This window comes from Mesoplodon densirostris, chromosome 14, assembly GCF_025265405.1.
Source record: "Mesoplodon densirostris isolate mMesDen1 chromosome 14, mMesDen1 primary haplotype, whole genome shotgun sequence".
Classification (NCBI taxonomy): Eukaryota; Metazoa; Chordata; class Mammalia; order Artiodactyla; family Ziphiidae; genus Mesoplodon; species Mesoplodon densirostris.
In genome coordinates this window covers 11634464-11659172 of record NC_082674.1, presented here as the reverse complement: position 1 = coordinate 11659172, position 24709 = coordinate 11634464, and the positions used below count along the sequence as shown (strand labels likewise).

Genomic DNA, 24709 nt, shown 5'->3' with positions numbered 1-24709 from the left:
GAAAGTATGTTGGTATTTGTTATGTATTTGGTACTCAGAAGTATTACACTAAAGAAATGAAGGTGTAATGATTTACTAATTCATTTGCTCTGTATTCGACAAACATTTCATGATTATGAAACTTTAAAAAAAATTTACAAATGAATTTTATGATTCATATACAATTCTCATAGCATGTCTATGAGGTAAGCAGAAAAGGGATTATTATCCTGCTTTCAGGGAAAAAATTTGAGAGGTATTAGGGAAGAAATATGTCCTGAAATTATTTAAAAAAAATTTTTAAAAAGCATCGTTATTTTAGTGTATATATAGCTTTTGTCAAATGTTTTTTTTTTTTTTTTTTTTTTTTTTTTTGCGGTTCGTAGGCCTCTCACTGTTGTGGTCTCTACCGTTGTGGAGCACAGGCTCTGGACGCGCAGGCCCAGCGGCCATGGCTCACGGGCCCAGCCGCTCCGCAGCATGTGGGATCTTCCCGGACCGGGGCACAAACCCGCGTCCCCTGCATAGGCAGGCGGACTCTCAACCACTGCGCCACCAGGAAAGCCCTTGTCAAATGTTTTTAATGTGGCTTAATATAGTTTAATGTTTATGATGTTTTTCTTCCAGTTTTATTGTTATGTAATTGACATATAGCACTGTATAAGTTTAAGGTATACAGCATGATGTAAAGTTTATGACTTTATTTGAAATTAAAAAGTCTCTGAGAAGGTACTGGGTTTTTTTAGCTTTTTTAAAAATATATCCTTAAGGTTTTAATGAATTAATTTATTTATTTTCAGCTGTGTTGGGTCTTTGTTGCTGCTCACGGGCTTTCCCTAGTTGCGGTGAGCGGGGGGCTACTCTTCATTGCGGTGCATAGGCTTCTTGTTTCGGTGGCTTCTCGTTTTGGTGGCTTCTCTTTGTTGCGGAGCACGGGCTCTAGGAGCATGGGCTTCAGTAGTTGTGGCTCGCAGGCTCTAGAGTGCAGGCTCAGTAGTTGTGGCACACGGGCTTAGTTGCTCCGCTGCATGTGGGATCTTCCCGGACCAGGGCTCGAACCCGTGTCCCCTGCATTGGCAGGTGGATTCCTAACCACTGCGCCACCAGGGTTATTTTTTTTTTAAACTAATGCATTTTCCTAAAATTCTGTTACTAGATTTCAGCATTACCTAGTGGTACCAAATGATACTCTTTTCATGGAGATGAGTGTTTTCTTTCATTATTCATTTTCTTCCAAACTTTAAATACCTTGACCAATAATTTCAGAACATGGGATCTTTAAGTAGATTATAACATCTTCTGAATGGTCAAATTACCATTTGGGAAATAGTCTGTATAATTCTTTTTGATCACACAATGTCTTTTCCTGTCAAGATTTCATTAATATGTAAATACTTGTCTGTAACAGCAGTGAATCTCTTTATCACATGTATTTAACGAACATATAAATAACTCTGTGATGCATTTTTCCAATTTCTGATACAGGCCAGCCTGTTTAAATATTGTATTTGTAGTAAGTAAAAGTCTATTAAGAATCACATTGATATTTTGTAGACAAAGCATCTGCATTATTTTAAGAAATGTTTTGACCTCAGTGTGTACCATTTTTTAATCCTAAAGTTTAGATGCTGTATATAATAACCATGGAAAAAATCCACGATATGTACAAATGTTGGGATCGCATGCCTGGTATTGACACATATTTGATGTAGAGAAGCGATAGTATGGCACACTGGAAGGAGCAAGAGGCTTTCAGTCAGAAACATGGGTGTGTGTCCTGGTCCTGAACTTGCTAGCTTGTTACTTTGGGGAAGTCATTTAGCTTCTTGGAACTTGAGTTTTGTCAAGTGTGAAATGGGGAAATTGTGGAGGGATTGTGATGGTTTAGTAACCTAAGAGGTAATGTTACCTAGCGCAGTTCCTAGCATATAATCGGCATTCAGTGTACAGCGGTGGTTGTGTTAATAGTGGATATGGCTGTAGCAGTAGCAGCGGCAGTTTTTGGTACATGTTGATGGGAATGTCATAATAGATATATTTTAGTTTTAAGTGCATTAAGTAGGCTTTAAAGACTGATGAGTAAACAAAATGCAACATTGTACTAGGGAATATTCCTCCTTGATGACACCAATGCTTTCTTTTCTCACCTGTGACAGTACCCCTTTTCTGGTATCAGGTGCCTGAGATTCCAGATTATTAATCAAAACTTGAGCATTGTTTCAAGTGAAGTTAAAGTTTTTAATTTCACTTTTTATTGACTTGTAGATGTAGGAAAATGAACAAATCATAAATGGGCAATTTGATGAACTGTCATAAAGTGAACAAGATTAAGAAACAGACATAACCAGCCTCCCTGTGCCCTCTCCTTTCACCCTCTTCTGGTCACCTCACCCGACAGAACCGCTACCCTGACTTGTAATATGACAGCTTAGTTTTGTCTGTTAAACATATGGAGTGGTTTATGAAGACTGTTTTACCTCAAAAGAGATCAGATTTCTGATGTGCTTTAAATTAAATACCTCTCTTATTTTTCTAATGCTAGATGTACAATAACATTTTGGTTTTTTATATTTAAAGTGTGTTTGTTGTAGACAGAATATAGTTGAATCTTGCTGTTTTATCTAGCAATCTCTGCCTTTTAATTGGCGTGCTTAGACCATTTACAGGTAGACCTTGTTTTATTGCACTTTGCTTTATTGTGCTTCGCAGATACTGTGTCTTTTACAAATTGAAGGTTTGTGGCAACCCTACATCAGGCAAGTCTATGGGCACTATTTTTTCCAACAGCATTTGCTCACTTTGTGTCACATTTTGGTAATTTCTGCAATATTTCAAACTTTTTCATTATTATATTTGTCATATGATCTGTGATCAGTGATCTTTGATGTTACTGTTGCAAAAAGATTATGACTTGCTGAAGGCTCTAATGATGGTTAGCATTTTTTAGCAGGAAAGTATTTTTTTAAATTTATTTATTTTTGGCTGTGTTGGATCTTTGTTGTCGCACACAGGCTTTCTCTAGTTGCTGCGAGCAGGGCTACTCTTTGTTGTGGTGCACGGGCTGCTCGTTGCGGTGGCTTCTCTTGTTGCAGAGCACGGGCTCTGGGTGCATGGGCTCAGGAGTTGTGGCGCACGGGCTTAGTTGCTCCACGGCATGTGGGATCTTTGCGGACTGGGGCTCGAACCTGTGTCCCCTGCATTGGCAGGCAGATTCTTAACCACTGCGCCACCAGAGAAGTCCCTTCAGGTTTATTCTGATCGTTGCTTATTGACGTTCTTGGATCTTCTGTGCTAAATTTAGGAAATTCAGGCCTGTTATTTCTTCAGGTGTTTTTCCTCTTCCTCCTTCTATCCCCAATATGCATACTCTTTACTGGGACTCCACTTATGTGTGTGTTAGCCACTTGATTCTGTCTCACAGTTAACTTTTTTCAGTATTTTTCTCCTCTTTGTTTCATTTTGGTTAGTTCCTATTACTATGTCTTTATAAACTTATGAATCTTTTCTTTTGCAGTGTCTGCTATTAATGACATCAGTGTGTTTTTCATCTTAGCTGCTGAATTTTTTATTCCTAGGAGTTAGATTTGGGTCTTCTTCATTTTCTGTGTCTTTCCTTATCATGTTATTGGTGTTTCTTGGAAATTGATTATTCTCCTGGTTATGGGCCATAATTTCTTACTTTTTTGCATACCTTGTATTTTTTATTGGATGCCAGACATTTAGGTTTATTCATCTCACTAGTAGAGTTCGTATCTCAGTTTTTATGCAACATGCTTTGTCCTTTCCCCAATTCTGTTGGTTTATTCAGTTGCACCTCTGAGTTTCACCAGCTACCTTACTGTGTATACTAGAAGGTTAGCTTAGATCAGCTATACAGTTGATCGAAATAGGTTTCTGAATTTGTAATGGGGTAAATTAATCTGTATGTGTTTCTTTAATCTGAAAATTATAGAATGTGATCTAGCAATGCAGATATAGAGGTATTTATTTGTTATTGTTTTCCTTGCAGATAATTTGGACTTTGTTTTTATTCCAGGGTCAATTCCCAGATCGCTTTCTGTACTTCCTGTCTCTGATTTTGTGAATGAGTGTTTATTACATAGTTAAGAATCTATATAAAGAAATGAGACTCATTTCCTTCAAATTCTCCAGTGTTTTGCTTTCATTCTCTTCCTACAGTCTCTAGTTTAACTTTGAAGCTCATCAGCAATAGAGATGTGTTAGAATAACTAGCACTACAGACACATACACCATTGTCTTCCCAATCACAGCCTGTGGAATTGACACCAGAGCCTCTCCCTCTTTATTTCTGGGGTTTTCATTTCTTCAGTTGTGGTTATTGTCAGTCTGCAGTGTAATTTGGCCTAGACTTAGAAGACTCATGATGAAAAGGCTGTAAATAGACTTGTACAGCAGTATCTCAGAGCAAACAGTCTTTTATGCCTCTTTGTTTATTGAAAGCTTAGGACATTCCACATCTCTTTGTGCTTATTTATGCTCCTACACGCAGGCCAAGAGTCACCTGTGGTCTGTAGTATTGCAATGTTGCTAATGGCATAGCTGCGAGATAGGTAGTCTTACAGTCCATTTTAGAAACTTTAAATCAGAAACTTTTGAATAAACCTCAGGTACATGATCAAAATCTTTAGTTACAGGGAAAGCATATTGATCTTGAGATGTAAATACCGCTGTGGTTTTTGGGTAGTTTTTGTTTTTTCATTTATTCAGATTTATCCATCTATCCTTTAGTATGTCTATCATCCATTCATCCATTAAATATTTAGTGAGGTTTAAATGCATGCCAGGTATTGAATGAAGGATATAAAAATGACTAAAGCTTTGAAGGAGCTTACAGTTTAGTAAAGGAGCAAGACACAAATGATTGTAATTCAGTGCACTGACAGCAGTAACAGAAATACATGCAGGGTTTAGTAATTTGGAAGGAAGTCTGGTAAGCTGCCTGATCTGGGAACAGCAGAGGTGGTTTCAGTTTTTTTCCTTTAATGAACACTACATTGATTGACACAGTTAAAGATAACATTGTAAATATGCCTGCCATGAATCATACTACTTTTCTATCCATTTAGATGAGGTTAATGTGCTTTCTTTTTCTTTTTCTTTTCATGTATCTTATATCCGCATTTTTTCTTCTTACTGCCATTATACAACTTGGTTTCTGAAGTACTCATTTTTCTCTTTGAAGAGTTTTTCAGAAGTTAGAGTCACACAGTGCTTCCTTTCTTAAAGAAGTTATCTAATTAATTACTTGATTTAATCATTTTGCTGAGATCCTTCTTCAAGTTAGGTGCTGAGGGTATAAAGTGCTCATTCTCTGAAAGACATGTATACAGATAATTACAGTAGCAGTGAGATAAATGCTGAAAGAGTTGGCTACACAGTCTCAGGTATGTAGTCTTCCTCTTAAATTGACTTTTATATTTTTCATTTATTGTTCATTTATATCTTGACTAAATCTTATATTTCGAGTTCTTAAGAGTTTTCTTGTTATTTGTTTTTGAGAGCTCTGCTTTTAGAATTAAAAGACTATCAGTGTAGTGGGAAGCAGCCGCAGAGCACAGGGAGATCAGCTCGGTGCTTTGTGACCGCCTGGAGGGGTGGGATGGGGAGGGTGGGAGGGAGGGAGATGCATGAGGGAAGGGATGTGGGAACAGATGTATATGTATGACCGATTCATTTTGTTGTAAAGCAGAAACTAATAAAAAAAAAAAAACTTACCAGTTGGAAAAAAAAAAAAAGACTATCAGTAGATCTGTTTCTACTGATCATTGAATCATTCATTCATTCAGTAAGTCAATGATGATTTTTGAGCTCATAGAGTTTACTTACCTGCAAATTTATAATCATAATATTTAACTTATGGGGTGTTTGAGGATTAAATGAAATAATGCATTTATATAAATTTAGCTAAATGATGATATATTATTGCTATGCATGTAACACTGCTAGGAGTTGTGGTGGATGCAAAGGAATATTTACAAGAAAGGAAAATTTACTTTTAGTGGAGATACAAAATATGTACTAGGAAATTAAAGAACTTCATGAAAACATGAGACAGATGTCCCACCTTATGTATATTTTCATAAGGTTAAGTAAGAGTAAATGCCAGATGAATTGTGCAGTTAATAGTAGTGAGAATTTAGAACAGGAAGAAAGCAATGCCTGGAATGGTCATAGAAACATCTGAGAGAAGTGGGAATTTGAGCTGGAAGAGGTGGGATTCAGATAAGTAGGACATCATAGTGTCTGAGAGCACAGGCTCTGGAAACAGTCTGCCTGGCTTCAAATCCCAGCTGCAGCATTTTAGTTGTTAGACTTCGGACGAGTTACTAAGTGAACGTTTCTGTGTCTTTGTCTCCTCCACGGTAAAATGGGAAAGGATATGACTGTCTCTCAGGATTGCTGAATTTGTGTTTGTGTCTGTGTGTGTGTGTGTAATAGCTTAGAACTTTATAGTTGTTCTCACACATTATAAGCATTTTATAAGTGTCAGCTATAGGCTGGACAACGTTGGATAGCTTTATAGATGGTGTGTGAAATGTCCATTTAGTACAGGTCTGTAAGTAGGAATATGCAGGGATTTTGAAGGGTGACAATGAGGAAATCAATCTTCCTGTGGCTTGGGATCTGCCTGGGCATTATTTATGCTGCTTTATTTGGTGATAAGAATAAAAAGGAGATAAAAAACTCTTCATTTCCTCTTTAATCCTTTTGTTCAAACTCCTAGCAGTACAACCTTATATAGGGTCAGGGTTTATAATGTACGTTGATACAGTTCATGAACATTTTGGTATATTTCATTAGTTTTATAGTTGATAACTTCAGTTGTCATATACTTTTATCTTTGTTGTGGGTCTTGTTGTCTTGAAGTAACATGAAATAAGGGCCTTACCGTTATTCTCTCTGCTGGTTCTGGGTCAGTCTAAGTAACACAGAGCACAGAGTGAAATGGATTGGATTTCTCTCCTATTATCGATACATCCCTTTTGATAGTTGTGGACATGTAGTTTTGGGCCTCCCTGGTGTGAAGATATTCCTCATCGATTCTTATTTGACTCTTATACCTCAGATCTTTCAGTATCATCACATTTAATATGTATTCTTCCTCACTGAATGAAGTACTGGCAACCTCAAATATTAAGTTTGGTTGATTACTATAAATGAAAATTGTAATTCACCACTTTTAAGTTAGCCTATTTTTTTTTAATTGAAGTATAGTTGATTTACCATGTTGTGTTAGTTTCAGGTGTATAGCAAAGTGATTCGTACATATATATATTCTTTTTCAGATTCTTTTTCCTTGTAGGTTATTACAAAATATTGAGTATAGTTCCCTGTGCTATACAGTAGGTCCTTGCTGGTTATCTGTTTTATATGTAGTAGTGTGTATATGTTAATTCCAAACTCCTAATTTATCCTTCCCCCACCTTTCTCCTTTAGTAACCATAAGTTTGTTTTCTATGTCTGTGGGTCTATTTCTGTTTTGTAAATAAGTTTGTTTGTATCATTATCATCCACATATAAGTGATACTATATGATATTTGTCTTTGTCTGGCTTACTGCACTTAGTATGATAATCTCTAGGTCCATCCATCCAAATAATGTATGCTGCAAATCACATTATTTCATTCTTTTTTATGGCTGAGTAATTTTGTGTGTGTGTGTGTGTGTGTGTGTGTGTATATGTATACACACACACACCACATCTTTATCCATTCATCTGTTGATGAACATTTAGGTTGCATCCTTGTCTTGGCTATTGTAAATAGTGCTGCAGTGAACATTGGGGTGAGTGTATCTTTTTGACTTATGGTTTTCTTCAGATATATGCCCAGGAGTGGGATTGCTGGATCATATGGTAGAGCTATTTTTAGATTTTTTTTTTTTTTTTTTTTTTTTTGCGGTACGCGGGCCTCTCACTGTTGTGGCCTCTCCCGTTGTGGAGCACAGGCTCTGGACGCGCAGGCTCAGCGGCCATGGCTCACGGGCCCAGCTGCTCTGCGGCATGTGGGATCTTCCCGGACCGGGGCACGAACCCGTGTCCCCTGCATTGGCAGGCGGACTCTCAACTACTGCGCCACCAGGGAAGCCCTATTTTTAGATTTTTAAGGCCCCTGAATACTGTTCTCCATAGTGGCTGTACCAATTTACGTTCCCGCCAGTAGTGTAGGAAGGTTCCTTTTTCTCAACACCCTCTCCAACATTTATTATTTGTAGACTTTTTGATGGTGGCCATTCTGACTGGAGTGAGGTGATACCTCATTTTTGTTTTGATATGCATATCTCTAATGATTAGGGATGCTGAGTATTTTTTCATGTGCCTGTTGCCCATCTGTATGTCTTCTTTGAAGAAATGTCTACTTAGATCTTCTGCCCATTTTTTGATTGGGTTTTTTTTTTGATATTGAGCTATATGAACTGTTTGTATATTTTAGAAATTAATCCCTGTCAGTGGCATCATTTGCAAATATTTTTTCCCATTCTGTAGGTTGTCTTTTTGTTTTGTTTATGGTTTCCTTTGCTGTGTAAAAGCTTTTGAGTTTAATTAGGTCCCATTTAAAAAATTTTTGTTTTTATTTCCATTACTGTAGGAGATGGATCCAAAATTGCTGTGATTTATGTCAAAGGGTGTTCTGCCTATGTTTTCCTCTAGGAGTTTTATAGTATTTGGTCTTACATTTAGGTCTTTAATTAATTTTGAATTTATTCTTGTATATGGTGTTAGATAATGTCCTAATTTCATTCTTTCTCATATAGCTGTCTAGTTTCCCCAGGACCATTTATTGAAGAGGCTGTCCTTTCTTCATTGTAAATTCCTGCCTCCTTTGTTGTAGATTAATTGACCATGGGTGCATAGGTTAATTTTTGGAGACCATATTTTCCATAGGTACAGCATTATAAATATGAAAATCATCAGAAAAATAAATAAAAATGAAAAATATACATTTATACATATTTGTTATATGTATAACACCAAATGCTGAATGGAAAAAGTATTATTAAATTATTATTAAATTAAAATTATTATTATTTTTTTAAACATTGTTTTCTTGTTTAATGCAACGATGGATTTTAGAGAATTCAAATGATATTTTTACTGAGATAGCAAGACCATATCTTAATTCAAATGATTCTTTGATGGTGAAATGAAACAATATAATCTATAAGGAAATATTTAAAAAGTAAAGTATAGTTGATTTAAAATATGATATTAATTTCAGGCATACAACATATTAATTCAGTGTTTTTATAGATTATAATCCACTTAAAGTTACTGTAAAATATTGGCTGAATTCCCTATCTGTACAATATATCCATATATCTTATTCATTACATAAAGTAGTTATGTACCTTTTAATAGTAGTTTATACCTTTTTAGTAGTTTGTACCTTTTAATCCTCTACCCCTATCTTGCCTCTCCAAAAGAAATCCAAAACAATATTCCAATGATTTATGTTAAGGAGTGTCCTGCCTATGTTTTCTTCTAAAAGTTTTATGGTTTCCAGTCTTACATTTAGGTCTTCAATCCATTTTGCATTTTTCTTTGTATATGGTGTGAAAAATGTTCTAATTTTAGTCTTTTACATGTAGCTGTCCAGTTTTCCCAGCACTACTTATTGAAGAGACTGTCTTTTTCCCATTGTATATTCTTGCCTCCTTTGTAGAAGATTAATTGACCATATGTGTGTGGGCTTATTTCTGGACTTTCTATTGTGTTCTGTGGATCTATGTGTCTGTTTTTGTGCTAGTGCCATACTGTTTTGATTACTGTAGCTTTATAGTATAGTCCGAAGACAGGGAGCAAGATACCTCCAGCTTTTTTCTTTTTTCTCAAGATTGCTTTGGCTATTCAGGGTCTTTTTTGGTTACATATCAATTTTAGGATTATTTGTTCTAGTACTGTAAAAAAATGTCATGGGTATTTTGATAGGAATTGCATTAAATCTGTAGATGGCTTTGGATAATATGGACATTTTAACAGTATTAATTCTTCTAATACATAAACGTGGGATACCTTTCCTTTCTTGTTATCATCTTCAATTTCCTTCTTCAGTGTTTTATAGTTTTCAGAGTGTACATCTTTCACTTCCTTGGTTAAGTTTATTATTAGGTGTTTATTCTTTTTGGTGAAATTTAAACAGAATTGTTTTCTTGCTTTCTCTTATAGTTCATTATTAGTGTATAGAAGAGTAACAGATTTCTGTATATTAATTTTGTGTCCTGCAACTTTACTGAATTCATTCGTTAGTTCTAATAGATTTTTGGTGGAGACTTTAGGCTTTTCTATATGTAGTATCATGTCATCTTCAAATAGTGGCAATTTTACTTCTTCCCTTCCATTTTGGATGCCTTTTATTTCTTTTTCTTGTCTGGCTGATCTGTTCATTGATGTAAGTGGTGGGTTAAATTCCCCTACTGTTACTGTATTATTGTTAATTTCTCCCTTTATGTCTGTTAATACTTGCTCTGTGTATTTAGGTGCTCCCATGTTAGGTGCATATATGTTTACACATGTTATATCCTCTTCTTCGATTGACCCTTTTATTATTATGTGGTGCCCTTCTTTGTCTTTTTGTTATAGACTTCATTTTAAAGCCTACTTTGTCTGATAAGAGTTTGCTACACCAGCTTTCTTTTTGTTTCCATTTACATGGAATATCTTTTTCCATTCTCTCCCTTTCAGTCTGTGTGCATCTTTAGCTCTGAAGTAAGTCTCTTACAGGCAACATATAGGTATGTCTTGTTTTTTTTTATCCAGTCACCCTATATCTTTTTTTTTAAACCACTTAAAAAATTGAGGTATAGTTAATTTACAATGTTGTGTTAGTTTCAGGTGTACAGCAAAGTGATTGTTTACCTACATGTGTATATTCTTTTTCAGATTTTTTTCCATTATAGATTATTACCAGATATCAAATATAGTTCCCTCTCCTATACAGTAGGTCTTTGTTGCTTCACTCTGTATCTTTAGATTGGAACATTTGGTCCATTGACAATTAAAGTGACTACTGATAGATATACCCTTACTGCCATTTTGTTACTTGTTTTCTGGTTGTTTGTGTAGGTCTTCTCTGTTCTTTTCTTCTTTTAGTCTATTCCCTTTAGTGTTATAATTGTGTTCCTTTCTCTCTAGATTTTGTGTATCTGTTGTAGGTTTTTGATTTGTAGTTACCCTGGGGTTCATATATGTTGACCTATAGCTATATCTACTATTTTTCAAACTGGCAGTCATTTAAGTTCAAACACATTCTAAAAGATCTACGTTTTTTCATCCCCTCTCCATGTTTTATGCTTTTGAGGTCGTATTTTATATCTCAGTTTCTAAGTAAGTAAGTCCCACTGATTTTCAATACAGTTAAGGGGACTTGTCTTCCTGGTGTGGAACCACAAGGCTGGGTTATCTAACATGTATCTCAAATCCCTCATTCCCTAAGGACAATCCCTGACTCTCTGATATCTCCTTCCTCTTCTGTGTCCCCTTCTAGGGACACAGGTTCCGACCTGATCTCTTCTCCCTTCCTGCCCACCTCTGTGTGAATCTTTTTTTTACAGCCTTGGTTGTAAATAGAAGCGACTTTTTTCTAGTCTTCAGGGTGTTTTCAGCTAGAGTTGCTCCACCTGTAGATGTATAGATGTGTTTTTGATGAGTTTGTAGGGCAGGTGAGCTCAGCATCTTACTTCTCTGCCATCTTGATTTCCCCAGTCATAAAAATTATTACATAAATGTTTTGTTTGCTTTTTTAAAGATGTTATTCATTTTAGCTTATTCTTATTTAAGTATAGGCTGTTGAAACTGGGTTTGAGAATGCCTTTTTTTCCCTAGTGACTTTCCTTGTAGCAAGGTTAGGTATTCTTCATTTTTCTGAGGACCTTCAGTGTCTCTTTTTCAAAATTAGTCATTTGTTCAAGGGGCGGGTGATAGTGGTAGTGGTATAGGGGGGCAATTTTCGTATCATTGATGTCTCTATTCATCCTTTGTCCCTTGTTTTGTTGACATTAAACATCTATGTGAATAGCGTCCTTTCTCAATTATTTATAACTAACTTTTCTGGAAATTTCTTCAATGGTTCTCTATTGGAGTTTGTGCCTTTCCCTTAAACTTTAATGATTTTATGACTAGTTTTCCTTAGAAATAATCAAATCATCCTTTGCTCATGGTTAAATATTTATTTTCAAAGTTGATTGTAAGCATTTGGGAGAGAGATGATGCCTTGTGGAAATTGTTACTTATTACTACCTTATAAATCAGCTCCTCAAATTCTCTTGTTACTGTTTGTTGCATTGGCCAGGTGCCTTATACCCAGTATGATGTCAGCAGAGTTTATTGCCATTATTAGGCATTTGTAAATAAATTCATTGATATGATTCTTAATATGGTGTTACTATCTATCATAAAGTAGATCTTGAAATGACAGTCAGTCACATATTTCCTGCATTTCACTACACATGAAAAACCTTCTTGGTGGCATTAATAATATTGATGGTTTTCATGATGGATGAACTTTTACTGTATACGAGGTACGATTCTGAAGGCTTTATATGTTCTAATTTGATCCTTCCCAAATTTAGATTCTTATCCCTATTTCACTAATGAGGAAATTGAAGCACAGGCATATTGGATAACTTGGGCAAGATTATGTGGTTCTGCAGGGTGGAATCACAGTTCTAACACAGAGGTTAGACTTCTGAGAGCATGCTCTAATTATTCTGGATTAGAATTCAAGAAAACATTGCTCTAGTCCCATCTTCATTTTGGGCACATAATATTACAGTATTTACTAAATAGTTGAGGCAGCTGGGTCCCAGAGATTAAATTAGTGGTGGAGGAGAAGTCAAATCTTAGTGTGGTGGGTTTTTTTTTTTTTTTTTACTCTTGTTTCTCTTTTACACATTGCTAACATCTGAGAATACTGGTAAGTTTCAGGATATCTTATTAGCCAATTCTGTATTTTCTAAGTCACTTATTAATGAAATTGAATCCCATTGATCTGGAGGAGAACTCTGATGTCTTTAAATTTTTTCTTTCAAACTTGGTGTTATGAGTGATAACTAGCTTTTTAATTGGTTCCCCCTTGAGTTTCTGATCAAGTTTGACTTATTCAGTGATGGTAATCACATGTAGTTATACATGTAGGCCCAAATTATTATTATTTTTTGTCCTTTCTTTTCCAGAACATTTTCTTCTATGCTAAATAATAGAAATAAATATAACTTCACATCTTAAAACCAGTGCATGAAAGGTGGCAATTAGTAGTAATACACTGTCTGTTTAGCCTTTTGTTTCCAAGGCATAGAACACGAATAAAAGAACTTTTTGTAAGTTTATTCCTGATAAAATTTCTTTGAAATAAAACATTTATATTTAGTGTCAGAAATAATTGGTGAGAGAATAGTTGAACATAATAGAACTTGTTATAGTCATTCCTTTTCTGCTGACAGATAAATGTAACCTTCAGATGAAACTGGCAAAGCTTATTGTTTGCCATAAAACAATGAGCAGGGCTGTAATATAAAGAATCCTAAAATTAAGCAAAAGCAGCCATTATTTTGTAAAGAGATAATTTAAGTTTACCAGGTACTTGGTTTTTTTAGTGGGGATGATGCATTTAAATTCTAAGTCTTCCCTAGCAAAATGGAAACAAGAGAAGAAAAAGATGAAATAAAGTGTATGTAAATGTTATTTTGTGTTTATAGAACTTTAGATTCAAAGTGTAAGTTTTGCAACTAACCAAACTTTCTACAGTTCTTTAGAAGGAACAGTTGTGTTTTCTAGGTTTTTTTAACCACATTTTCACCTAATTCACTTAGTGATTAATTTACATGGCTAATATTTTTGTTGGGAACAGAATTAATGAAAGTGTTTTCCTCTGAATTTTATTAAGCATTCTATCATTCTGTTTACCTTATGAAAGAATAAGTAACTAAAATATGGGCATATTAAAGATGGTAATTATAGAACTAATCAATTATTTTGAAGTGTAAAAAATGGTCAGATTTTGGAAAATATGTATTCTGAAATCACTTTTCCCCCATAAGTGTAACATTACATGTTAAATAATCTAGATTGTAGCTGTATACCATCACCAGTATAGCTTGCCCTTTCATCAGGATAAGAATCTATATCAGGGAAATATTCTTGTTCTCACTGTCAGATCTACAGATTCCATATAAATATACCTCCTTGATGTATCTGTAAGTCCTTTTATTGCTCTATTCCAATTTTGAATTTTTGTGATACTCGTGAGATCACTCGAAAAAAATCTTTGTTGTGCTGTCAATTAATTAATTCAGTTGACACATTATTTTAGAGTCTGCTAAATGTCAGGCACTATTTTAGGATGGAGGATATGGCAATAGACAAACAAAAATTCTGCCCTTAAGAAACTCATGAAAGAATGCTCAACATCATTAATCATTAGAGAAATGCAAATCAAAATGGCAATGGGATATCACCTCACACCAGTCAGAATGGCCATCATTAAAAAATCTACAAACAATAAAAGCTGGAGAGGGTGTAGAGAAAAGGGAACCCTCTTGCACTATTGGTGGGAATGTAAATTGATACAGCCACTATGGAGAACAGTATGGAGGTTCCTTAAAAAAAACTAAAAATAGAACTACCATACGACCCAGCAATCCCACTACTGGGCATATACCCAGAGAAAACCATAATTCAAAAAGAATCATGTACCACAATGTTCACTGCAGCACTGTTTACAATAGCCAGGACATGGAAGCAACCTAAGTGTCCATCAACAGATGAATGGATAAAGAAGGTGTGGCACATATATACAATGGAATATTACTCAGCCATAAAAAGAAACGAAATTGAGTTATTTGTAGTGAGGTGGATGGACCTAGAGTCTGTCAGAAAGAGAAAAAACAAATACCGTATGCTAACACATATATATGGAATCTAAAAAAAAAAAAAAAAGGTCATGAAGAACCTAGGGGCAGGATGGGAATAAAGATGCAGACCTACTAGAGAATGGACTTGAGGATATGGGGAGGGGGAAGGGTAAGCTGGGACAAAGTGAGAGAGTGGCATGGACATATATACACTACCCAATGTGAAACAGCTAGCTAGTGGGAAGCAGCCGCATAGCACAGGGAGATCGGCTCAGTGCTTTGTGACCACCTAGAGGGGTGGGATAGGGAGGGTGGGAGGGAGACGCAAGAGGGAGGAGATATGGGGATATATGTATATGAATAGCTGATTCACTTTGTTATAAAGCAGAAACGAACACACCATTGTAAAGCAATTATACTCCAATAAAGATGTTAAAAAAGAAGAAAAGAAATTTATATTCTTTCTGGGGAAGAGGTCCTGTCTGTTTCTTAAACAGTATCATTTGATTCATGATAAAGAACTTATGGTGTTTTTATAGCAAGCATTTTTTTTTTTTTTTTTTTTTTTTTTTTTTTTTTTTGCGGTATGCGGGCCTCTCACTGTTGTGGCCTCCCCCGTTGCGGAGCACAGGCTCCGGACGCGCAGGCTCCGGACGCGCAGGCTCAGCGGCCATGGCTCACGGGCCCAGCCGCTCCGCGGCACATGGGATCCTCCCAGACCGGGGCACGAACCCGCATCCCCTGCATCGGCAGGCGGACTCTCAACCACTTGCGCCACCAGGGAGGCCCTATAGCAAGCATTTTAAACTCCTAAAATTTGTTTGAAAATAATTTGCTTTGTAGAAGCATCCTGGAAGAGCAGAAAGGTTTATTTTATTTTAATTAATTAATTAATTTCTTATGTAAGTTTTGATGATGAAGCCATATTTGGTAGAATTTAGTTTCATGAGACTAGTACTAGTGATCTAATGGTGTCAAGATTGGTTTTATATCTCAGTTTAAATGTGTCCTTCAGATATGCATGTGAAAGGTCCTTTTTGGGTCGTCTTAATTAAGATTTGGGAAGGTTCATATTGCCCTCTACCTGCTGTGCACAATCTAACTGGTACCTCTGTCTAACCTGGTGGCCGTCTACTAGCCAGAAGGGTAAGCTTCGGATTCTAACTGTTGAGCTGTGTTTGAATCCTTGGCTCTGTCATTTATTGACTTTATGAGGAGGGGCAAGTTAACCCGGGCCTCAGTGTTCTTATTATAATACGAGGAAGATGATATCACCTGCATTAGGTAGGGCTAAATTAGGTATTATATATTACAAGCATTTCATCCTGTCTGGTCCGTAGTGAGAGATCAATAAATATTAAAGATTATGCTATTGCTGATCGTTCCTTTTATATTACTACTAGTATTCTTATCATTAAATCAGTGGTGATCTGCACATTTAGAACCATATTGAAACGTTTAGTTGTGCTGTGCCTTGAAAATGCAGCAAAAATGCATCATTAACTTGGGACTCTATTAGGCCTACTTTTTGGAGTGAGCCTCGAGCAGAACTTGTCTTTAATGTGTGTTTTGATAAAAATAGGCATGTTTTCTTACCCATTTCTGTTTACTGAAGCTTGACAAAGTTTTACAGTTTTCTAGTCTTCAAATACCAAATAAATGTTATTTTGCTGAGAGACTCACACCATTACTAATCATTTTAGTAATAATCCTTGTATCTAATATGTACTTGGTATAGAAGATACAAATCTCAACTTGTGATAACATTTTTCTTAATTTTTTGGAAAACATTTTCTGTAGCTTGTGGAACCGTGTCTGCTTTAATTAGAAAAGGCAGGAAGAGTTTGGTATGTTATTTTTTTTCCTTGTTCCTCCGTCCATTGGTACAATTTATTTTCATGTTGGAAGAGTGAGCATTATTATCATTGTATCCAAATGTTATCTTTTCTAGTTTTCAGTGATCTGTGGTAAAATATGAGTTACTGATGTGGAAGAAAATAAAATAGTTTTTACTTGGTGACAAATGAAGTAGTGTGACAGTGGCACCCATAGTGCACTGTAATCATCTGCATGACTCTACAGTTCAACTCGTGAACTCACAGTCCTTCAAAAATGTATCTCTGGTACATAGTTTGCTAGGACATTCCATGCTAGCTAAAAAGCAGGTAAAATACTGTGTTTTAAAAATATGATGTAATACATCTTATTGTGAATATCGCATGGGGAACTTTGAATTCGGATACTTTGCACCAATGATAATGACTTTAAAGGAGATGCTGTTGCTAGATGAATTAGCCCTGCTCATTTCCAGATCTTTTTAACTTCTCTTTTCCTTGTAACGCACACCCCCCCCACCCCGGTGGTCTCCTGTTCCCTTTTACGTGAAGACTAATCTCTTTACTTACATAATTTCTAAACGCATATGAAGTATTTTTTGTGCAAGGCATGTTTCATAACTTAGTAAGATAAGAAATTGCAAAGCATAACCTCATAATGTACAAAAGTGCAGTCCTTTCTCTGGGGCTATGATAAATTTTAGGAAGTGCTACTGTTGATCCTCAAATATGAGATAAGATGTTTTACTGAACTGTAAAAGCAAGGCAATTGAAAATTTGTTTTTAGAATTTTTGTCTTCATTCTTAATTCAGGATGTTTCCATTGTTTTCATGGATTTATGGAATATTAGGCTAAAAGCTACTTTAGAGGTAATGTTTGAAGTGCTTCACTTTAGAAAGTCATGTGCGAAAGACTGTGTAGATGGTTAACAGGTGGATGCATTTATGTTTCCCTTGTCTCCTGCTGCGTAGCACATTGCTCTGCTGTGTTACTCTACTGTCTTTACCTCACTCTTCCTTTATAATTTATTCTTAATTCCATCCAATGAGGACTTGTCTTTTCCTCTTAGACTCTCCTTCTGTCATTTGTTAGTGATATTTTTTTACCTGCAGAATTATTTCTTCACTCTGGCTATTACCTGTCCTCTAGGTCGAGGCTGTCCAATATAGGAGCCACCAGCCACATGTGGCTATTTAAATTTTAAATAAAACTAATTAAAATGAAATAATATTAAAGGTTTCTTTCTTCGTATCCGTGTCACATTTCAAGTGATTAATACAGGTACATGTAGCTTAGTGGTTACTGTATTGGAAAGCACAGTTAGAGAACATTTCTGTGATCACAGCAAGTTAGATTATAAGCTTTTTGAGGGCAAGGGACCATTTATGTTAGCATTAAGAACATAAAATATGGACTTTTGATAAGTATTTTAGAATGTGTGAATGAAAACATACCCATACCATCCTTTAGTTTTTTGCCAAATTTTTTGTTTTGAATTTTTCTTTTCTTTTGAACCATTTTATGATCAAAGAGAAATCAGCAATTCGGTATTTTTTATTTACATATTGTATATGATATGTATCATGTACCACTTATCATACCATAAACAGGAATCTTGTAGGTTTAAGGTTATAGGGATACTTTTGCATCATGTTCCTTGTGTTGCCAGTCATTGAGGTAATGTGTGTTTTAGATACTTATGCTTTTTTTTTTTTTTTTAATTTTAAGTTATGACGGTGACTCCTTGATGATCATTCCTTGGCATGAACATAAACACCGAGATAAAGATTGGTGTGAGGAGTTGGAGTGCAGGTAAGAAAGAGTCAGCGTGAAATCTCTTCATTTTTTGTGGGTTGGATGAATAGAAGGCCCTGTGCAGGTGGTGTTGGTGGATGGTCATTTATTTGGTGGTGGCCCTGCTTGAGAGTTTGAGTGAAGTTTCTTTAAAAACTTGACTTTACTCAAGGTATGTTAAAAATTCTTTTAATGGAAAAATGGTAAATGCTCCAAAGGAATTATTCTACAAGTGGTCCTTGTAGAACAACTCTTTTCATTTTGGGGTATTCCTTTTTACTCTTTGACATATACAGGTATATTTTTCGTAGTTGTTTTTATGATATGTGTGCAATTTTGTCCTTGATTCAGTTTTAATTTTCACTTTTATAAGACTTAGCCTTGGAAAGCCTCAGAACATGGAGGCATCAGGTCCCACAGAAGGGGGTGGGAGATGAGGTGTGGGGCTGAAACTCCTGATGAGGAGCATTGGAATCCCTTTATCCTGCACTCCTCAAAGTCAGGTGAATACTCCCTGCTCGTTTTACATTTGATGTGAATCATCTTATGCCTTTGGATTTTTTTAAAACTGTGTGTATGAACTATCTGTCTGATAAATGTTAAATAAAAGCCCTAACCAGTAGTATGATCATTGCAAGTGAAAACTTTTTTTAACTTTTTATTTTATATTGGAGTAGAGCTGATTAACAATGTTGTGATAGTTTCGGGTGCACAGCACAGCAACTCAACCATACATATACATGTATCCATTCTCCCCCAGACTCCCCTCCCAGCCAGGCTGCCACATAACAATGAGCAGAGTTCCCTATGCTATACAGTAGGTCCTTATTGGTTATCCTTTTTAAATATAGCAGTGTGTACATGTCAATCCCAAACTCCTTAACTATCCCTTCCTCATCCCCATACCATAAATTCATTCTCTAAGTCTGTGAGTCTGTTTCTGTTATGTAAATATGTTCATTTGTATCATTTCTTTTTTTTTTTTTTTTTTTTTTTTTTTTTTTTGCTGTACACGGGCCTCTCACTGCTGTGGCCTCTCCCGTTGCGGAGCACAGGCTCCGGACACACAGGCTCCGCGGCCATGGCTCGCGGGCCCAGCCGCTCCGCGGCATGTGGGATCTTCCGGGATCGGGGCACAAACCCGTGTCCCCTGCATCGGCAGGCGGACTCTCAACCACTGTGCCACCAGGGAAGCCCTGTATCATTTCTTTTTAATGATGCCAAGCAGGGCCCTGTGGGGCTCCTGGACATGGAGGTTTTTTTTTTTTTTTTGAGGTATGCGGGCCTCTCACTGTTGTGGCCTCTCCCGTTGCGGAGCACAGGCTCCGGACGCGCAGGCTCAGCGGCCATGGCTCACGGGCCCAGCCGCTCCGCGGCATGTGGGATCTTCCCGGACCGGGGCACGAACCCACGTCCCCTGCATCGGCAGGCAGACTCTGAACCACTGCACCACCAGGGAAGCCCACTTTCACTTCTTTTAAAGGATTGTTCTTATATTTATTCCAATCTCTGAGTAACGTAATTGTATAGCTACCTCTTGAATTTTTTAGTTCTGGCCATTATCTGTGGACTTGCTTCAGTGGAAGATAATGGTTTAGTTTCTTTTTACTCCATATACTCCGTTCCTCCTTGAGTGTTTATGTGACCCCCTCTCCCCTTTAAAAATCTTCTATTGTCATTTCAGTAGAGTTTCAGGAAAAAGTGGAGCTTAATGCATGGTATGTATCAGCCCTATTTAACTAGAAGTCCACAATTACCAGTTGTAATGAGAGATAGAAGATGGATATAAGTTTGAAAAGGTGGGAGGTTGATGCCAGTGGATATGGCGGAGGGAAGGTGTGTGATGCTGTGGCCCACAGTTCTCTCAGTTTAAGATGGTGCTTTGGACAGAGTAGCCCTGTTCCATTCACCTGATGCTTTCCAGTTCTCCTTAGCCTGTGCCTTTTTATGATTCTAACAAGGAGATGAAAGGAATAAGGGCATTTCTTCTCAGACCAAGCACAGCAAGCTAAGTTGTAAGCAAAACTTGCTATGCTGGAACTCCTAAAACTATAAAAATGAAAAGCTAGGAAACGTTTGACAGAAGAAAAGATGCTTTTGAAGATGACAAACTTTCCCAGGACATTTCTTTTTTTAATCCATTCATTTTATTGCCTCCCCCACCTCCCCCGAGGATTACTCCCACCCTGTACCCCTATGTCTGGCAACCACCAGTCTGTTCTCTGTATCTACAAGGGTGGTTATAGGATATCTCGTGGCTTTTTCATTTACAGTTGACCCTTGAACAACGCAGGGGTTAGGGGTGCCGGCCCTCTGTGAACTCAAAGCTTTGCCTATAATTTATCATCGGCCCTCCCTCCATAGCCGTGGTTCCCCATCCGTGGATTCAGCCACCCACAGATGGCGTAGTACTATGGTATTTACTCTTAAAAAAACCTGTATGTGAGTGAACCCACACTGTTCAAACCCATGTTGTTCAAGGGTCTACTGTAATTAATTCTGTCCTCTGCTAGATTCAAGAATACTGAAGGAAGAAAAACATGCAGTCTCTGTATTCATGAAGTATATAATCTAGCAGGAAAGATGCTGCTGCTCTAAATTACTAATGTGATGCGTGTTTTGAAAGAGAAGTGCAGGGGCCACTGGGAGCACATAATAGGGAGACCTAAACTTGATGGAGGTCAAGGAGGTTTTCTCTGGGAAGTGGTATGAAATCTGAGACTTGAAGAATGAATAGGATTTAGCTTAGCAGAGGGTGAGTTTGGCAAATGAGGGGAGGGAGGGTTCTAAGCAGAGGGAAGAGCATTTGAAAGGCTCAAGGTGAGGTCCCTTTAAGGACTGAAAATAAGACCTGGATTGTTGAAGTATACAGGACAAAAGTGACACTGGAATCAAGGTGAGGCTAGAATATTTTAAGGCAGATGACAAGCTATAAAAGGAGGCATGGGGATGATATAATCATGTTTCTGTTTTATAAAAGACAACTGTATTACCTCGAGATACCATGAATGCAGTTTTGATGTTGTTGCATTTGAAATGCCTGAGAAACATCTAAGAGCATATAGAAGGACGATTTTGGAGCTTTCAAGTGAAGTCTGGTTTAGGCATAAAAATATGGTGGTCAATTTATATTGTAACATTGAAGGGGAGACCTAGAGAGAGTATAGTGAGAAGACAGGAGAGCTGGAGAATTTGGAAGAGCTAGTATTTAACGGTCAGCTGGAGGAGGATATTCTAGCAAAGGAGCAGCCAGAAAGATGGGACATGATTAGCTTGACAGTATGGCACGACAGTATGACATGCTGGAACGAAAGACAGGCATGTTTCTAGAAGGAGAAGATGGTTATATTCTGTGAAATAGTGCTGAGAGGGAAATAGATAAGGACCGAAAAAAGTATCAAAGGAACTCAAAGTTGCTTATGGGTATTTTTTCCCTGAAATGGGAAGATTTCAGGGGAAGGGATGTGACTTTTATGTGGCAGTGATGGGGAAGAATCACTGGTCAGAATGTTAGTGACGGTTGTGAGTCTAGTTAAATAAAGGACTACCAACTGTAAGCACAGTAGGTTGTCCAAGTCATGTTGATTAAACACCCAAATATTTGTCAGCTTTGGGTCTGGTCATATATTATAACTGCTAGTAATTCCAATGAACATTATACCTGTAAGTAAAAATTAAGCACCTGCTCTGGGCCAGACAGCATCCTCTGTGTACTTTATATTATTTTGAATATTCTTGCATGGTATTATTCCCATTTTTGATATGACTAAAATGAGTCTTAGATGAGTTTTAACTAATTTATGCAAGGTTTCACAGCTTTCAGTGATGGAATCGCACCTCAGTTCTGACTCTGAAGCCCATTGCCTTATAATAGGAATAATTATACCACTTGTCATTTACTGACTTACTTTAGATGAATGAATATCCCTAAGGGAACACGGCCTTTCCCCCTATTTCTATCTGAAATATCTTACATTAAGTTAATTTTTTTTTTTTTTTTTTTGGTTCTTAACCATTGAAGGCAATTGGCCAGGATTGTCCTCATAAAAACTCCTCATAATTTGTGATCCCTGTGTTGTTTTGCCCGGGTATCTTCCTCTTGATGTCGTTTCTTTTTCACTCTTGATGGCATGTAGTATAGAGTAGTTCCTTATTTTGCAAATTTCAGTGCATTACTATGTTGCTGATACCTACTGAAGTTATATTATCAACAAAAATATGGCATATTTCCTCTTATTTTTATGAATATGGAAAACAAGACTTCTTAATTTATATTTGGATCAGAATCACCTGGGGGTGTTTTTACTAAACTAGGCCTGGCTGGCATCATAGGTCATTGTGACTTAGTAGACCTGTGGCAGTTACCCAGCCATGTGCATTTTAAAGGTACCCTGGGTGATTCTGATTTTATTTAATACTTATTTGATTGATTTGTGGCATAGTTTTTTTTGATTTATTGTCTATTCTGATTTTTTTAATTGGGAAAACTAATAGGAAACTAAATTAAGCATCCCCCAAATTTCCCATTTATCTTGTAAGTGCGCAGGTACATATAGGAAAACACACACAAACACACCCACCCATGCATACGTACATACATACTGCCAGTCTCAGTAACTGCTCTCTCCACATCTCTGTCTCTGTCTCCCTCTCTGTCTTTCACAAAATTATAATTTCCCCTTGCATTTCAATCAGTTATTAATTGTTCTTTTTGTGCTTTGCAGAATGATGATTGAGCCGAGTCTCCCAGATGAAAGTGAGTTCTTGTACGCTGCACAGCCTGAGTTGCTGAGGTTCAGGACATCCCAGCTTGCAGTAGAGAAGGTTATGGACTGGTATCAGAGTAGAGCGGAGGAAATAGAGCATTATGCTCTGCAGGTGAGGCCGGCAGTGCTGTGTGAGATCCTTAGCATTCAGTGCATGTTTTGGCTGCTGACAGCAGTGCCAGAGATCCTGTATATATTAATAGTTTGCAAGGGATGAAATGAAAATTTTTTATTACTTTCATTCATTTATTCTTTGCTTCAGAAGCTTTTGTGTTTTGTTTTTTTTTCGATTCCTAAAGAGCAAATACATATAACAAAAGCTGTTCAAAACCTTTCTTTAAAATGTAAGCTACGGGCTTCCCTGGTGGCGCAGTGGTTGAGAGTCCGCCTGCCGATGCAGGGGATACGGGTTCGTGCCCCGATCCGGGAAGATCCCACATGCTGCAGAGAGGCTGGGCCCGTGAGCCATGGCCACTGAGCCTGCGCGTCCGGAGCCTGTGCTCCGCAACGGGAGAGGCCACAACAGTGAGAGACCCGCATACCGCAAAAAAAAAAATAAATAAAAAAAAAATAAAATGTAAGCTGCAAAATATGTACGTACTGATCCAGATTTTATATACATGCTTAATAGGCTTAATACCATTTTAAGTCGAAAGATTGTATCTACATAGAAATGCTTGATTAGTCCCCTGTTACATGGCATGAACGCAATGGATTGTTATTTTGCTTTCCAGGAACCCTGTTTGAGGGTCTGTTTCTAACGCTTTCCTGAAGTCCAAGGCTAATTTCCCTCAGTTCCCATGTGCCTTTACTGAGATGTGTAACAGCTTCATCAGAGGGGGTTGTAGAAGAGAGAGATGAGGGTTGTACTGTAGCTTAGGAGATCTACATAGGAATCTGGACTCTTCTGCTAATAGACCTGGTGACTCTGGACCTGGTACCTACCTTTTCTGTACCTTGGTTTTTTCAGGGGGTGAGTTCTTACACTGGAGTCAGTGATAACAAATAAAATATACAGGAGAGAACATTAAAAATTCTTCCAATTGAGTTCTCTGCAAATGTAAGCAAAAGTTGTCTTCATCCTAGAGAAGAGAAGTCGGCAATTGGGAGCAAAGAATGGCAGAATGGCCTTTGAAATCTCATTCAGGTCTATGGCTATACCACCCTTGAACACGCCCTATCTTGTCTGAAATCTCATTCAGGGTCCGGCCAGTGGGTGTCTTTTTCATTCTACTTGCAGTTTTGGCTTTGGGCTTCCTGTCCTACAATCAGTTTCTCATTTGTCAGGAAGGGTGATTTCAGAAGGTCTGATGAACAGCTGTATTGCAGGAAGGAATAAACCCCCTTGTTTAAATTTCTGCTTAGTGTAACTGGCACAGCCCTGTGTCTGCATTTGATAGCCTTCTTGAATTTCTGCTTAATCTAATTTCTATTTTTAGTATTCATAGAATTGACAAATTATTTGC

At 37.1% G+C, this 24709-nt stretch overlaps 1 protein-coding gene across 2 annotated transcripts in view; it reads left to right on the top strand.

Moving 5' to 3' along the window:
* Window positions 1–24709, top strand: part of NBAS (NBAS subunit of NRZ tethering complex) — a 345026-nt gene that overhangs the window by 108284 nt on the left and 212033 nt on the right. For both annotated transcript variants that reach the window (XM_060116919.1, XM_060116918.1), the window contains 2 exons: window positions 18412–18495; window positions 23202–23355. In XM_060116919.1, the coding sequence (XP_059972902.1) occupies window positions 18412–18495; window positions 23202–23355 (238 nt within the window). The remainder of the gene's footprint in view (window positions 1–18411; window positions 18496–23201; window positions 23356–24709) is intronic.